General features: G+C 46.5%; 2 protein-coding genes across 44 annotated transcripts in view; both read left to right on the top strand.

Annotated features, from left to right (window-relative positions):
• Positions 1 to 8,280, top strand: part of ACOX1 (acyl-CoA oxidase 1) — a 41,814-nt gene extending 33,534 nt beyond the window's left edge. For 5 of the 9 annotated variants that reach the window (XM_074020573.1, XM_074020571.1, XM_045376648.2 and 2 more), the window contains 2 exons: positions 269 to 475; positions 6,869 to 8,280. In XM_074020573.1, coding sequence (XP_073876674.1) covers positions 269 to 475; positions 6,869 to 6,931 — 270 coding nt within the window. In that variant the 3' untranslated portion in view covers positions 6,932 to 8,280. Of the gene's footprint in view, positions 1 to 268; positions 476 to 2,892 lie in introns of all 9 variants that reach the window. The other 4 variants (XM_005585018.4, XM_005585017.4, XM_074020572.1 and 1 more) reach the window with 2 other exon arrangements.
• Positions 8,281 to 8,737: 457 nt separating this feature from the next.
• Positions 8,738 to 14,387, top strand: part of FBF1 (Fas binding factor 1) — a 33,128-nt gene continuing 27,478 nt past the window's right edge. For 11 of the 35 annotated variants that reach the window (XR_012426180.1, XR_012426177.1, XR_012426179.1 and 8 more), the window contains exons 1-2: positions 11,877 to 11,961; positions 12,513 to 12,540. Coding sequence is in view for 16 of the 35 variants with exons in the window: in XM_045376641.3 (XP_045232576.2) it covers positions 11,959 to 11,961; positions 12,513 to 12,540 (31 nt within the window). In the remaining 19 variants the exon portion in view is untranslated. Of the gene's footprint in view, positions 8,938 to 9,913; positions 9,979 to 10,089; positions 10,203 to 11,874; positions 11,962 to 12,512; positions 12,541 to 14,387 lie in introns of those variants that run through there. The other 24 variants (XM_074020553.1, XM_074020563.1, XM_074020560.1 and 21 more) reach the window with 5 other exon arrangements.

The raw sequence follows: 14,387 nt of genomic DNA, 5'->3' as shown, positions 1-14,387 counted from the left end.
CTACTAAAAATACGAAATTAGCCTGGCATGCTATTGCATGCTTGTAATCCCAGCTATTCGGGAGGCTGAGGGAGGAGAATCACTTGAACCCAGGAGGCAGAGATTGCGGTGAGCCAAGATCACGCCATTGCACTCCAGCCTGGGCAACAAGAGTGAAACTCAGTCTCAAAAAGAAAATTTGCTGTCTGCTTTATAGCTGTATATGCATATAATTATGTCTATCTGTATACATATATATGTTTTATTTGCTTATTTTGGTCTCTTTTAGGGGAACATCATGACAGAGTCTCAGATTATGCAAGTAAACCCGCGTGTAAAGGAGTTACTCACTCTTATTCGCTCAGATGCTGTTGCTTTGGTTGATGCATTTGATTTTCAGGATGTGACACTTGGCTCTGTGCTTGGCCGCTATGATGGAAATGTGTATGAAAACTTGTTTGAGTGGGCTAAGAACTCCCCACTGAACAAAACAGAGGTAAAAATCCAGTGTCTTTGCACCTTTTTAAAAGTCTTCACTTAAATATTGAAGCAGGAAAGACCTTTGGAAAGGGATTTATCTGTGAAAGCTCTGAAAGTACTGTGGCCACTTAGGACAGTCACTTTATTTGAGCAACAGGTTCAGAAGGGAACTGGGTTGATCCCACAGTAACCAGGGTCTTAATCAATTTCAATTTTTGATAATGAATTGAACATTTAAAAATATATATAAGCGGCCAGGCGCGGTGGCTCACGCCTGTAATCCCAGCACTTTGGGAGGCCGAGATGGGCGGATCACAAGGTCAGGAGATCGAGACCATCCTGGCTAACACAGTGAAACCCCGTCTCTACTAAAAATACAAAAAATTAGCCGGGCGTGGTAGCGGGCGCCTCTAGTCCCAGCTACTCGGGAGGCTGAGGCAGGAGAATGGCGTGAACCCAGGAGGCGGAGCTTGCAGTGAGCCGAGATCACGCCACTGCGCTCCAGCCTGGGTGACAGAGCAAAGACTCTGTCTCAAAAAAAAAAAAAAAAAAAAATATATATATATATATATATATATATATATATATAAGCTGGGCGCATTGGCTCACACCTGTAATCCCAGCACTTTGGGAGGCCGAGTGGGCGGATCACCTGAGGTCAGCAGTTCGAGACTAGCCTGGCTAAAATGATGAAACTCCGTCTCTACTAAAAATACAAAAAATCAGCCAGGCGGTAGTGGTGCACGCCTATAGTTCCAGCTACTTGGGAATTCTCCTGCCTCAGCTTGAACCCAGGACAACCCAGGAGGCGGAGGTTGCAGTGAGCCATGTTTGTGCCATTGCACTCCAGCCTGGGCGACAAGAGCAAAACTGTCACACACACAAAAAAGTATATACACACACACACACACACACAAATGGAATAAAATATACAAAAAGAGAATTCCATAGTGCTCTTTGGTACACCCTTTGTCTAGCAGCAATGACTGTCAGCTCGTGGCCAGTTGTGTTTCATCTGGACCTTCATCCCCGTCCTCCTGGGGACTATTTTGAAATAAATCTAAGACATCAGGGCCAGACTCAATGACACACACCTGTAATTCCAGCACTCTGGGAGGCCAAGGTGGGCAGATCACCTGAGGTCGGGAGTTTGAGACCAGCCTGACCAACATGGAGAAACCCTGTTTCTACTAAAAATACAAAATTAGCCGGGCATGGTGGCGCATGCCTGTAATCCCAGCTACTGGGGAGGCTGAGGCAGGAGAATTGCTTGAACCTGGGAGGCAGAGGTTGTGGTGAGCCAAGACCATACCATTGCACTCCAGCCTGGGCAACAAGAGCGAGGCTCCATTTCAAAAAAAAAAATGGCCAGGCGTGGTGGCTCACACCTGTAATCCCAGCACTTTGGGAGGCCGAGGCGGGCAGATCACAAGGTCAGGAGATCGAGACCATCCTGGCTAACACAGTGAAACCCCATCTCTACTAAAAATACAAAAAAATTGGCCGGGCGCGGTGGCTCAAGCCTGTAATCCCAGCACTTTGGGAGGCCGAGACGGGCGGATCACGAGGTCAGGAGATCGAGACCATCCTGGCTAGCACGGTGAAACCCCGTCTCTACTAAAAAATACAAAAAACTAGCCGGGCGAGGTGGCGGGCGCCTGTAGTCCCAGCTACTCGGGAGGCTGAGGCAAGAGAATGGCATAAACCTGGGAGGCGGAGCTTGCAGTGAGCTGAGATGCGGCCACTGCACTCCAGCCTGGGCGACAGAGCGAGACTCCGTCTCAGGAAAAAAAAAAAAAAAAAATTAGCCGGGTGTGGTGGTGGGCGCCTGTAGTCCCAGCTACTCAGGAGGCTGAGGCAGGAGAATGGCGTGAACCCAGGAGGCAGAGCTTGCAGTGAGCCGAGATCGCGCCACTGCACTTCAGCCTGGGAGACAGAGTAAGACTCCGTCTCAAAATAAATAAATAAATAAATAAATAAATAAACTAAGACATCAGATAATTTTATCCATAAATAATTCAGTGCATATCTCTGAAAGATAAGGACTCTGTAGTAATAACCACAGGCTGGCCACAGTGGTTCACGCCTTTAATCTTAGCACTTTGGGAGGCTGAGGTGGGTGGATGACTTGGGTTGAGGAGTTCTAGACCAACCTGGCCAACGTGGTAAACCCCCATCTCTACAAAAATTGGAAATAGCAGCCAGGTGTCATGGCACACACCTGTAGTTCTAGCAACTCAGGAGGCTGAGATGGGAAGATCACTGGAGCCTGGGAGGCAGAGGCTGTAGTGAGCCAAGATTGTGCCACTGCACTCCAGCCTGGGCAACAGAGTAGTACTCAGTCTCCAAAAAAAAAAAAAAAAAAAAAAGAAAGTATACTATTTAACATTACAAACTCTTTACTAGTAGTTCTTCTCTCTCCCTTTCCCACAGGTCCACGAATCTTACAAGCACCTGAAATCACTGCAGTCTAAGCTCTGAAGTGTCACAAGGACAAGTTTAATCTGCTCCAGAAAGCACCTGTGTGCAACTCGAATCTGTGTGGAATCTTTTTCGAATTCAAATAGCTATAGAGCAAATGATAAATTGACCCCTTTTTATAAATGGAGGGAAAAAAATGAACAGATTTCAGAGATTAAATGAAAAAAAAAAGCAGATGTTTTAAGTGCAATTAACACTGAAAGAGACCTGTTAAACCATTCAGAAAAAGCTTAAGAAATGCAATATGACTTCCTTTTGTAATGCTGCTGATCCCAGTAGACTATGACTTTTGATAATTAGCAGAATTTAACTACTAAGTAGTTGATTATTTTCACATTTTAATTGCTAATCACTGGCTATATAAGTGTTTTTAAGCAAAGGTATTTTTGAAGTGGTGTAGAACCCTTCCAAGCTTTCCTGCTCGGTGTTCTACCAGACTTACCCTGGGACCTGGCTCAAAAGCAGGATTGAAGAAAAGGGACTGGGGGAAGGAAACTTATTGGAAAACTTGATGCAAATGAGTTTCTGCTTGGCACAGTCTCTGCCTGCTTGCTCTCCTTTGCTGATGGATTGCGTTTATCAAACTATTCATGCTAGCATTTTTCCAACAAGAGAACTTATTTCGCACAGGCCTGCTGTAGGACCATTGTCTCGTGTAATTAGGAATTTTCCATTTGAAGGATCGCTAAATGGTCACAGTAGTAGGAACTGTAGGGAGAGCTCTCAGCTGTAACTTTGGTGACCATATTAACTGGATTTTCTAGGACAATCAGATTTCAAATATTCTGTCATCTTGGCATAAGCCATTAAAAGCTGGGAGGTTACCATATTTGGCATTAAAAAAATGTCGCTTAAGTCACCTCACTCCCAGATGTAGCACAGGAAAACCCTTTGACACAAACCATGTGTTCTGATTTTTGGTTCAGAAAATATAATCATTGAAACGGTGAGGTGTTTTTTTTTTTTTTTTTTAAACAACTGGGAAAAAACAAAAACAAAAAACTATGGTTAGAAAAATGGAAGTTCCGTAGGTTCTATTTCTTACTATATGTATGGCTTTGTTTTCAGTATATTTCTAGGAGCTTTATCTGAATTGCTAATTGTCCTTTCAGCTGAAATCTAATTTACACAATCATTCTATATTTAAAGATTAAATACATCTCAATTAATTTTTTCTTAAAGTCAATGTAAGTCACTTTGGTTTTTTTTGTTTTTTGTTTTTTGTTTTGCTTTTTAAAATCTGCGCCGTATGCCTCATGAAACCAGCTGTTCTAGAATCAGCCCTGAGAATATGGTTTAATTCCATGGAAACATAATTCCTCTCTTGGGACCTGACATAATATCTATCTATCCTGGGGAACTGGTAATATGAGACTTAGGTTACAGCAGAAATGCTACATATTGACAAAAGCCTAAATCTTTCCACTGGTAAAACTAATTGATAATTGTGTTAAGATTGAAGATTAACCCTGAGTTAATCTCACTTGAGTCTATCTTGACAGTAGTTAAGATTCTGGAAAATGATAAACTGACCTGCTAGATGTAGAATTGTTTCAAAATTAGTGTTGAAATACCTTGTTCACAGATGAATATCTGGGCAGGATCTGAGGGTGTTTGGAATGACACCCCCCTAATCCATTTGCATAGATGGGATGTCTTTGCAGGTTTGAGGAGATCATCGACCTGCAGAGCCCCCTTTGACCCAGTACCTCAAGTTTTATTTAAAATCTAAATCTGGGGCCGGGTGCAGTGGCTCACACCTGTAATCCAAGCACTTTGGGAGGCCGAGACTGGTGGATCACCTGAGGTCAGGAGTTTGAGATCATCCTGGCCAACATGGTGAAATCCCATCTCTACTAAAAAAAAAAAATACAAAAATTAGCTGGGCATGGTGGTGGCGCGTGCCTGTAGTCCCAGCTACTCAGGAGGCTGAGGCAGGAGAATCACTTGAACCGAGAGCGGGGTGGTGGAGGTTGCAGTAAGCCAAGATGACGCCACTGCACTCCAGCCTGGGTGGCTGAGCGAGACTCCGTCTCAAAAAATAATAAAATAAAATCTAAATCTGATGTTTGATGCTATTTTTATTAATATTGAAATATTCTGTCTTGAACTTTATTCAGTATAATCAAGAGTAAAGATACAGTAAACCTCGCTGATTTGTACTATTAAGAGAGAAAAAATATGCCACACAATTAAACTTAGGTTTAAATTATGAAGAAATTTAGAATATAGGTTTATTAGATTTAGGGAACACTAAGAATAAAAAAGGAAGGAGTGATACCTGCCTGAGTGGATAACTATAAATCAGCTGTAATTACTGCAGTTGTAGCAATAGTTGTGAGTGGCTCCAGTCACCTTAGGAGTCCTTGGAAGTACTTGGTACACATTTGTTGGCTGTACCTTAAAGAAAGTGGCAAGTCCAGTTCTCTCTACCACACTAGACTGCCACTGACAAGTTTGGGTCTGTTGGATTCAAAATTTTGTGAGCCATTTTCACAAGCACAAAGATACATTTTAACCTTGTCTTCTCCAAAATTACTGAGTAAGAATTTTATTTTTTATTTTTATCTTTTTGAGACAGGGTATCACTCTGTCACCCAGACTGGAGTACAATGGTGGGATCTTGGCTCACTGTGACCTCTGCCTCCCGGGTTCAAATGGTCCACCCTCCTCAGTCTCCTGCGTAGCTGGGACCACAGGCACGTGCCCCCATGCCCGGCTAATTTGTTCTATTTTTTTGTAGAGACAGGGTTTTGCCATGTTGCCCAGGCTGGTCTCAGACTCCTGGGCTCAAGTGATCATCTTGCCTCAGACTCCCAAAGTGTGAGATTACAAGGTGTGAGCCACAGCACCTGGCCCAGAGTGAGTAGAATTAATGAGATTTTTGTGTGTGTGTCAGATAATACTAATTTAAGCCTTTTTTAAAAAAGTACTCTCAACCGAATACAAAATTGAAAATGTGAGGTTTAATAGAAATGTGTTGGCTATTTGTAATGGATTCTTCTTGCCCAAGTGTTTGGAGTTCTACTTTATGCTCTGTATTTAAAAATTAGTGACTTCAAAGCAGAGTTGGTGACATAGCCTTTGGGGCCCTCATGTTCTTGTCTTTAGAACATATCACTACTAAGTTTCAGCTTATCTTCAGAACATTACAACATTCACTATGTGCATATGCTTTCTGAGAAGTCACCACTTGTAATTTCAGATCATATATACCTCTGCAATGGCGACTTCATTTTATAGTTCCTAAAGTTAACATGTTAGATCTTTTTTTTTCCACCCCACAAGGGTCTCACTCTCACCCAGGCTGGAATGCAGTGGTGTGATTATAGCACACTTTGGCCACCAACTCTTGGACTCAAGTGATCCTCCTGCCTTGGACTCTTCTGAGAAGCTGGGATTACTGGTGTACACCACCACACCTGGCTAATTTTTTTTTTTTTTTTTTTTTTTTTTTTTTTTTTTTGGAGATAGGGTATGGCTATGTTGCCTTGGGCCGGTCGTGAACTCGTAGCCTCAGGTGATCTTCCCACCTCAGGCCTCCCAAAGGGTTGGGATTACAGGAGTGAGCTGCTGTGCTGGGCCAAAGTGTTACTTTTTTTTTTTTTTTTTTTTTTGAGACGGAGTCTTGCTCTGTCGCCCAGGCAGGAATGCAATGGTGCAATCTCAGCTTACTGCAATCTTCACCTCCCGGGTTCAAGCGATTCTCCCACCTCAGCCTCCTGAGTAGCTGGGATTACAGGCACCCACCATCGTGCTTGGCTAATTTTTGTATTTTGAGCAGAGATGGGGTTTCACTATGTTGGCCAGGTGATCTGCACACACCCCCCGCCACCTCCCAAAGTGCTGAGATTACAGGCATAAGCCACCGCGCCACCTCGCCCAGCCAACATGTTACATCTTAATTCTTGGATTTTCTTCACTGCAGGGCTTTGGGTGGAGAAATAAAACTCTTCAAATGCATAATCTTGGAGATCCTGTGAATCAATAATTCTTCAGACAACTGCGGCTCAAAATCCCTCCTCTATTTTCCGAGTTACTCCATCCATCTTATTAGCAAGTGAATTAGGTGTAGGTGGTCTGTAACACCTACACATCTTTGTATACATGTAGAGGGTATGCCTGGGATACACAGGTTGTCTTCAAGCAGTAGCTGCTACTACAGCTAGAGAGAAGAGGAGTGCCAAGAAATTGATGACCTGAGACCAAGAGTCTTGTTGATGTTCTGACTTAGATAAAGGTTTTGATCATTTTCATGAAACAATGCAGGAAAGTCATTTCTGCTGTTTATTTACTACGTTATTGGAGGATTAGAACAAGTCACACTGTAATGGACTAAAATGACTTATTTTAAAATACTGATGGTGGTTTTTTTTGGGTTTTTCTTGTTTTGTTTTTTTGTTTTTGAGACGCTGTCTTGCTCTTTCACCCAGGCCAGAGTGCAGTGGTGCAATCTTGGCTCACTGCAACCTCCGCCTCCTGGGTTCAAGCAGTTCTCCGCCTCAGCCTTCTGAGTAGCTGTGATTACAGGCACCTGCTGCCATGCCCGTCTAATTTTTTTGTATTTTTAGCAGAGACGGGGTTTCACCAAGTTGGCCAGGCTCGTCTTGAACTCCTGACCTCGTGATCCACCCACCTCAGCCTCCCAAAGTGCTGGAATTACAGGCATGAGCCACTGCGCCCAGCCAGTGTTTTGCTTTTAACTGTGCACGCTTACTAAATTTTCCAGTACTTGATTCCTATGGTCCATGATAGTAAACACAGAAACATATAAGGAACATTGTTAGAGTTACCAGATGTTAGCTGTTGCATATGTGCACGTTCCTAGATTCAAGGGTGTTTCTGCCTTAAGTTTAAGTGGGTCATTGGTTGTCTTGGGAAGATCATGGAAAATTGGGGATTTTTTAGACCAAAATATGTTTTGAGTGTTTCTTAGATTAGTAAATGTGTGATCTTCCACCTTCCACATTCAGACTGCGGACTACACTTCATAAATGCCTTTTAATTTCCAACTGTTATGGATTCAACTAAATGACTGTATGCCTTGGGAGCACATAATTACTTTGCTACCTTTTTCCGCCTTTGCTGTTGTGGCTTGAGTTTGGTTCATACCTGATAAGATGTATTTAGCATATGCTGTTACCCAGCCCTGGCTTGATGGTGTCCTGTGGGGGCAGAGGTGGGAGGACGAGGGGCACGGGGCCAGAGCATGTGAATGAATCATGGTTGGACAGCTGTGACCTGCCAGCACTGCGGGTAAGCCAAACTACAAACCGTTCTTTCCTCTGTGAAATTGAATAAACCTTAATAAAATTCATAATTAGCACATACTAGAAAAAATGTGACGTATCTTTTTGTGGGGTGACAGTATTGGGTTTCATTCTGGCTATACAGCTTTGATTGGATCATTAAACAGGAAGGTCAGTCACTTCCCTCAAGCTTTGGGGTGTGGAATAAACACGGGTGAATTCGTGGATTCACCCGTCAACCTCCCAATATCAACACATTTCTCATGCCTCCGCGCCGGCCACGTGTCAGCCCTCAGAAGTGGGCAGGAGGAACTTTTAAGCGTCTCGGCAGTTCCCAAGAGGGCCTTTGAGCCTGGCGCCCTCTTCCTAGAGAGGCGTTGAGGCAGCTCCTAGCAACGTGCCCACCGCCGGCAGAGGCCCGGCCCCGCCAACGGCCGCGCGCGGCTCCCTGGGAGCTGTAGTTCCTCACGTCGTCCCTGTCTCCTCTGTGCGGGCAGGTGAGCAAACCGCCGACTACGACTCCCAGGATGCCTCGCGCCCGCCTTTCCGCGGGAGGCCGGACGGCTGAGGGTGGCAGCAGCGGCTGGAAGCGGGAGGCCTGGCCGGGCTGGGCGACCTGAATGGAGCCGGGGCCGGTGCTGGTCCCAGCGGCCGCACCTCCGGGGACACGGCGCGTAACGGGAAGCTTCAGGGGCTGGGAGCATTACAGGCTGCTCTCGGGGGCCATATAGGCCGGGCGCTCAGAAGGGTGACGCATTGAGGGGCGCGGAGTCTCGGGACGGAGGGGACGGAGGGGCTACTCCGGTTAGGGGTCTTGTTTAGGGGTGGTCTCGGGATCTGTAAAACGCCTGGCATGGAGTCGGCTGAATAGAGGTAGGGACGGGGTTACACTGTAGCCCTTTGGCCTTGGCAAACCACGCCTAGAAAATCCCCATAGTTTGAAGCCCGTACAGGATTGATAGGAGATGCCAGAAGTTCCATGATGTGTTATGGGACACATTTGGACTTGTAGGTCGTGATGTCGCCATTGCAGAGAAAAAGAAACACAAAGCCGGGCACGGTGGCTCATGCCTGTAATCCCAACACTTCGGGAGGCCAAGGCGGGAGGATCACTCGAGGCCAGGCGTTTGGGACGACCCTGGGCAACGTAGGGAGACCCGTCTCCACAAAAAAGTTTTAAAATTTGCCTGACATGGTGGCGTGTGCCTGTGGTCCCAGCTGCTAGGGAGGCTGAGATTGGAGGATCGCCTGAGCCCAAGGAGGTCGAGGCTGCAGTGATCTGTGAGAGCTGTGATCGCGCCACTGCACTCCAGCCTGGGCAACAGTGAGACCGTGTCTGGAAAAAAGAAAGAAAGAAGGCCAGGCGCGGTGGCTCACACCTGTAATCCCAGCACTTTGGGAGGCCGAGGCAGGCAGATCACGAGGTCAGGAGTTCAAGACCAGCCTGGCCAACAGTGAAACCCCGTCTCTACTAAAAATACAAAAATTAACTGGGCATGGTGGTGCACGCCTGTATTCTCAGCTACTCGGGAGGCTGAGGCAGGAGATTCACTTGAACCCGGGAGGCTGAGGTTACGGTGAGCCAAGATTGCACCACTGCACTCTAGCCTAGGCAACAGAAGCAAGACTCCATCTAAAAAAAAAAAAAAAGAAAACACATGTATTCAATTATTCAAGGTGGACTCTGTAGGTAAGCCCAGATAACCCTTGCATTCCAATAACAGGACAGGCCAACACCTGGGACAGAGAGAGGACCCCTCTGACTCCTTTCTTCCAGGACATCCTGTAGGTGGGTTTTGGTAAAGTGGAGGAGGGGGAGGGAGAGAGCTAATTCCGAAGAAAACTGTTCTCAATGGGTCAGATTTACTGCCTATGTAAAGGGAAATATTTCCACTGTCAGTGAAAATCGTGTTGCTGGATGTGGTGGCTCATACCTGTAATCCCAGCACTTTGGAAGACCAACGCAGGAGGATTGCTTGAGCCCCAGAGTTCAATAGCAACCTGGGTAACACAGTGAGACCCCATCTCTAAAAAAAGATTTTACAAAGAAAAAGAATATCAAAGAGTAACCAGAGCTCACACCTGCTTTTGTGCTAAATGCTGCCTAGAAAGTAGTCATGGGTGCTGCCTGGGAAAGGGTTTCAGCCTTGGTGCCAGGTACCCACCTCCTTTCTGAAATGAGTACTTGCCACTTGCCGCATCAGCTTTCAGGGTAAGGGATCATGGCCACTGCCCTTTTTTCTTTTTTTTTTTTTTTTTTTTTTTTTTTTAAGACGGAGTCTCACGCTGTTGCCCAGGCTGGAGTGCAGTGGCGCGATCTCGGCTCACTGCAAGCTCCGCCTCCTGGGTTCACGCCATTCTCCTGCCTCAGCCTCCTGAGTAGCTGGGACTACAGGCGCCCGCCATCGCGCCCGGCTAATTTTTTGTATTTTTAGTAGAGACGGGGTTTCACTGTGGTCTCGATCTCCTGACCTTGTGATCCGCCCGCCTCGGCCTCCCAAAGTGCTGGGATTACAGGCTTGAGCCACCGTGCCCGGCCAACTGCCCTTTTTTCAAGTAATCTCAAAGCTTTAGAAAGCCCGTTAAGTTCTCCAGAGCACTTTTTTTTTTTTTTTTTTTTTTTGAGACAGAGTCTCACGTGTTGCCCAGGCTGGAGTGCAGTGGGGCGATCTTGGCTCACTGCAACCTTCTCCTCCTGGGTTCAAGCGAGTCTCCTGCCTCAGCCTCCTGAGTAGCTGAGATTACAGGCATGTGCCACCACGCCCAGCTAGTTTTTGTATTTTTAGTAGAGACAACATTTCACCATGTTGGTCAGGCTGGTCTTGAACTCCTGACCTCAAGTGATCTGCCCACCTCAGCTTCCCAAAGTGCTGGGATAACAGGTGTGAGCCACCGCGCCCAGCCTGAGAGTACTTTGTTCCTCTTCTGAAGTGCATCCCCTATAAGGAATTTTTAATTTATGGAAATGGGTTTTACCTCTTGAATGGGCAAAGTGAGAGAAGCTTTGATAAACCTTGGATTCATGCTCTGTTAAACCATCTTTTTTTTTTTTTTTTTTTTTGAGATGGAGTCTTGCTCTGTTGCCTAGGCTAGAATGCATAGCATGATCTCAGCTCACTGCAACTTCCGTCTAGCGGGTTCAAGCGATTCTCCTGCCTCAGCCTGCCAAGTAGCTGGGTGCCCACCACCACACCCAGCTAATTTTTTGTATTTTTTGGTAGAGATGGGGTTTTACCATGTTGGCCAGGCTGGTCACAAACTCCTGACCTCAGGTGATCCACCTGCCTCAGCCTCCCAAAGAGTTCTGGGATTACAGGTGTGAGCCACTGCGCCCTGTCTCTCTCTCTCTTTTTTTTTTTTTTTTTTTTTGAGACGGAGTCTCACTCTGTCTCCTAGGTTGGCACAGTCTCAGCTCACTGCAGCCTCCACATCCCAAGTTCAAACGAGTCTAGTGCCTCAGCCTCCTGAGTAGCTGGCATTACAGATGTGCACTACCACGCCCAGCTAATTTTTGTGTTTTTAGTAGAGACAGGGTTTCACCATGTTGGCCAGGGTGGTCTTGAACTCTTGACCTCAAGTGATCTACCCGCCTCGGCCTCTAAAAGCGTTGGGATTACAGGTGTGAGCCACGGCGCCCAGCCAAAGCTACATCATTTTTAAGCAACCACTTTAATTTTCTTCATTAGGGAGTATGAGCCTGATGTGGGCAGAATCCAGATGAGCTGGCCAGTGCTGTGAAGGAGCTGCGAGTGCCCCCAAGAGCCGTGAGATGGTAGGCAGAGTTCAGAGTAAGATGCATGGAAAGCAAACATGCCTCCCATCCTACACCCCCAAAGATCTTGACTGCATGCAACACTCTGGGGGCTGGGCAGCAAGGACCAGGATGGAGACCCTGGAGAAGAGTGACAGGAGGTGGCATTGATACCAAACTTTCGACGACCAAGTTTTCTTCTGAGCCTCTGAGTGTCCGGCTGGAAGCGTTTTTAAGTGTCTGTCACTGGTATTGAATCAGGGGCATGGAATAGAAGACATTTCCGGTGACAGACATCTCGACTGGGAGGGTTTGCATGTCGTGTCTGGGATAGGAATGACTTCTGCCCACTCATTGGTACCCATCACTGGTTAGTGGGGCTGTGTCCACGCTCCAATGAGTCAGTTCTCAGAAAATACAGGAACGCATAAAGGACTTAACATCTCTAAATGCCATTGGTGCTCCTGCCTCTGGTGACTTGGCAAAAGGCAATGCAATTCATTCTGCATTGCCAGTTTCCACCTGTGTTCACTGTTTGGTATTCTTGATGTGATTTGTTTTTCCCATTTTAGGCGCCAAAAACCAAGAAGGGATGGAAAGGTGAGTGGAGAGATGGAACATTACCCTTAAGCCAAATATATATATCTTTTTCCCCTTTGGTCCTGGAACAATGAAATGTGTGTTTATTTAAATGTTTTTGGGCCAGGCATGGTGGCTCATCCCTGTAATCCCAGCACTTTGGGAGGCTGAGGCGGGTGGATCATGAGGTCAGTAGATCGAGACCATCCTGGCTAACATGGTGAAACCCCGTCTCTACTAAAAATACAAAAAATTAGCTGGGCATGGTGGCAGGCACCTGTAGTCCCAGCTGCTTGGGAGGCTGAGACAGGAGAATGGTGTGAACCCGGGAGGCGGAGCTTGCAGTGAGCCAAGATTGCACCACTGCACTCCAGCCTGGGCAACAGAGCGAGACTCCGTCTCAGAAAAAAAAAAAAAGTGTTTTTGATGAGAGTCTTACTATGCTTCCCAGTTTTCCATAGGCAGCCTTGGTCTTCCTTATGCTGCCTCACTGGTCCTCAGAGAAGTTCAGACATAAATAAGATATGGGGTTGTAGAAAAAATCCTTCTCCTTGGGCTCTGTATCCAGAAATATGTGGTTGGGATTCAGGGTGGGAAAACTGGGGAGGGAAACGAATTTGGTATTCATACTTAGGTTCCCCCACATGCCTCCATCAGAAAGTGGCCATTGATGAGGATGTCCAGACCAGTTCTGGGGGATCTTAGATGGAAGGGTACAAGGAACCTACTTGTCTGAAAGTAGCTTCCATGTGCCTAGAAATCTTGAGTACTCTTCCCAAAGAGCCGCACTGGGCTGTGTTCAAGATCTGGAAGACTGATCTTTGGCCAGTGTGTCATGGTAGACAGGTAGAATATAGGTTCTCCTGAAAATCTGCACCATCATTCTTTGAGATAGTTTTTTCTTTTTTTTTAAATTAGACGGAGTCTCGTTCTGTTGCCCGGGCTAGAGTGCAATGGCACGATCTCAGATCACTGCAACCTCTGCCTCCCAGGTTCAAGCGATTCTCCTGCCTCAGCCTCCCCAGTAACTGGGATTACAGGCATGCGCCACCGTGCCTGGCTAATTTTGTTTGTTTGTTTGTTTGTTTGTTTTTGAGATGGCATCTTGCTCTGTCACCCAGGCTGGAATGCAGTGACGCGATCTCGGTTCACTGCAACCTCTGCCTCCCAGGTTCAAGCAATTCTCTTGCCTTAGCCTTCCTAGTAGCTGGGATTACAGACATGTGCCACCATGCCCAGCTAATTTTTTGGAGTTGTTTTTTTTTTTTTTTTCCTGAGGTGGCTTCTTGCTCTGTTGCCCAGGCTGGAGTGCAGTGGTGCAATCTCGGCTCACTACAACCTCGGCAACCCAGGTTCAAGTGATTCTCCTGCCTCAGCCTCCCAAGTACCTGGGACTACAGGCGCCCGCCACCACGCCTGGCTAATTTTTTGTATTTTTAGGAGAGACAGGGTTTCACCACGTTAGCCAGGATGGTCTTGATCTCCTGACCTCATGATCCACCTGCCTCAGCCTCCCAAAGTGCTGGGATTACAGGCGTGTGCCACTGCGCCCAGCATTTTTTTGTATTTTTAGTAGAGACGGAGTTTCGCCATGTTGGTCAGGCTGGTCTCAAACTCCTAACTTCAGGAGATCCACCTGCCTCGGCCTCCCAAAGTGCTGGCATTGCAGGTGTGAGCCACTGTACCCGGCCTGAGATAGTTATTTTAAATTTCTGCCTCGGGGTATTTCAGCAAGGCTTTGTGACTTGTTGCCAGAGACATAAAACATCTCGTGGCCAGTGAAAGGAGAGCTAAGCCTAAGTCTCAAGATCTGAAAGCTCTGACGCCTTCTGGCGAGTCTCAAGCCTTGAGGTTTATTAAGGGTCACT

Source organism: Macaca fascicularis, chromosome 16 (genome assembly GCF_037993035.2).
Source record: "Macaca fascicularis isolate 582-1 chromosome 16, T2T-MFA8v1.1".
NCBI lineage: Eukaryota > Metazoa > Chordata > Mammalia > Primates > Cercopithecidae > Macaca > Macaca fascicularis.
The sequence above is the reverse complement of the archived record's forward strand: the minus strand, read 5'-3'. Positions and strand labels throughout refer to the sequence as shown.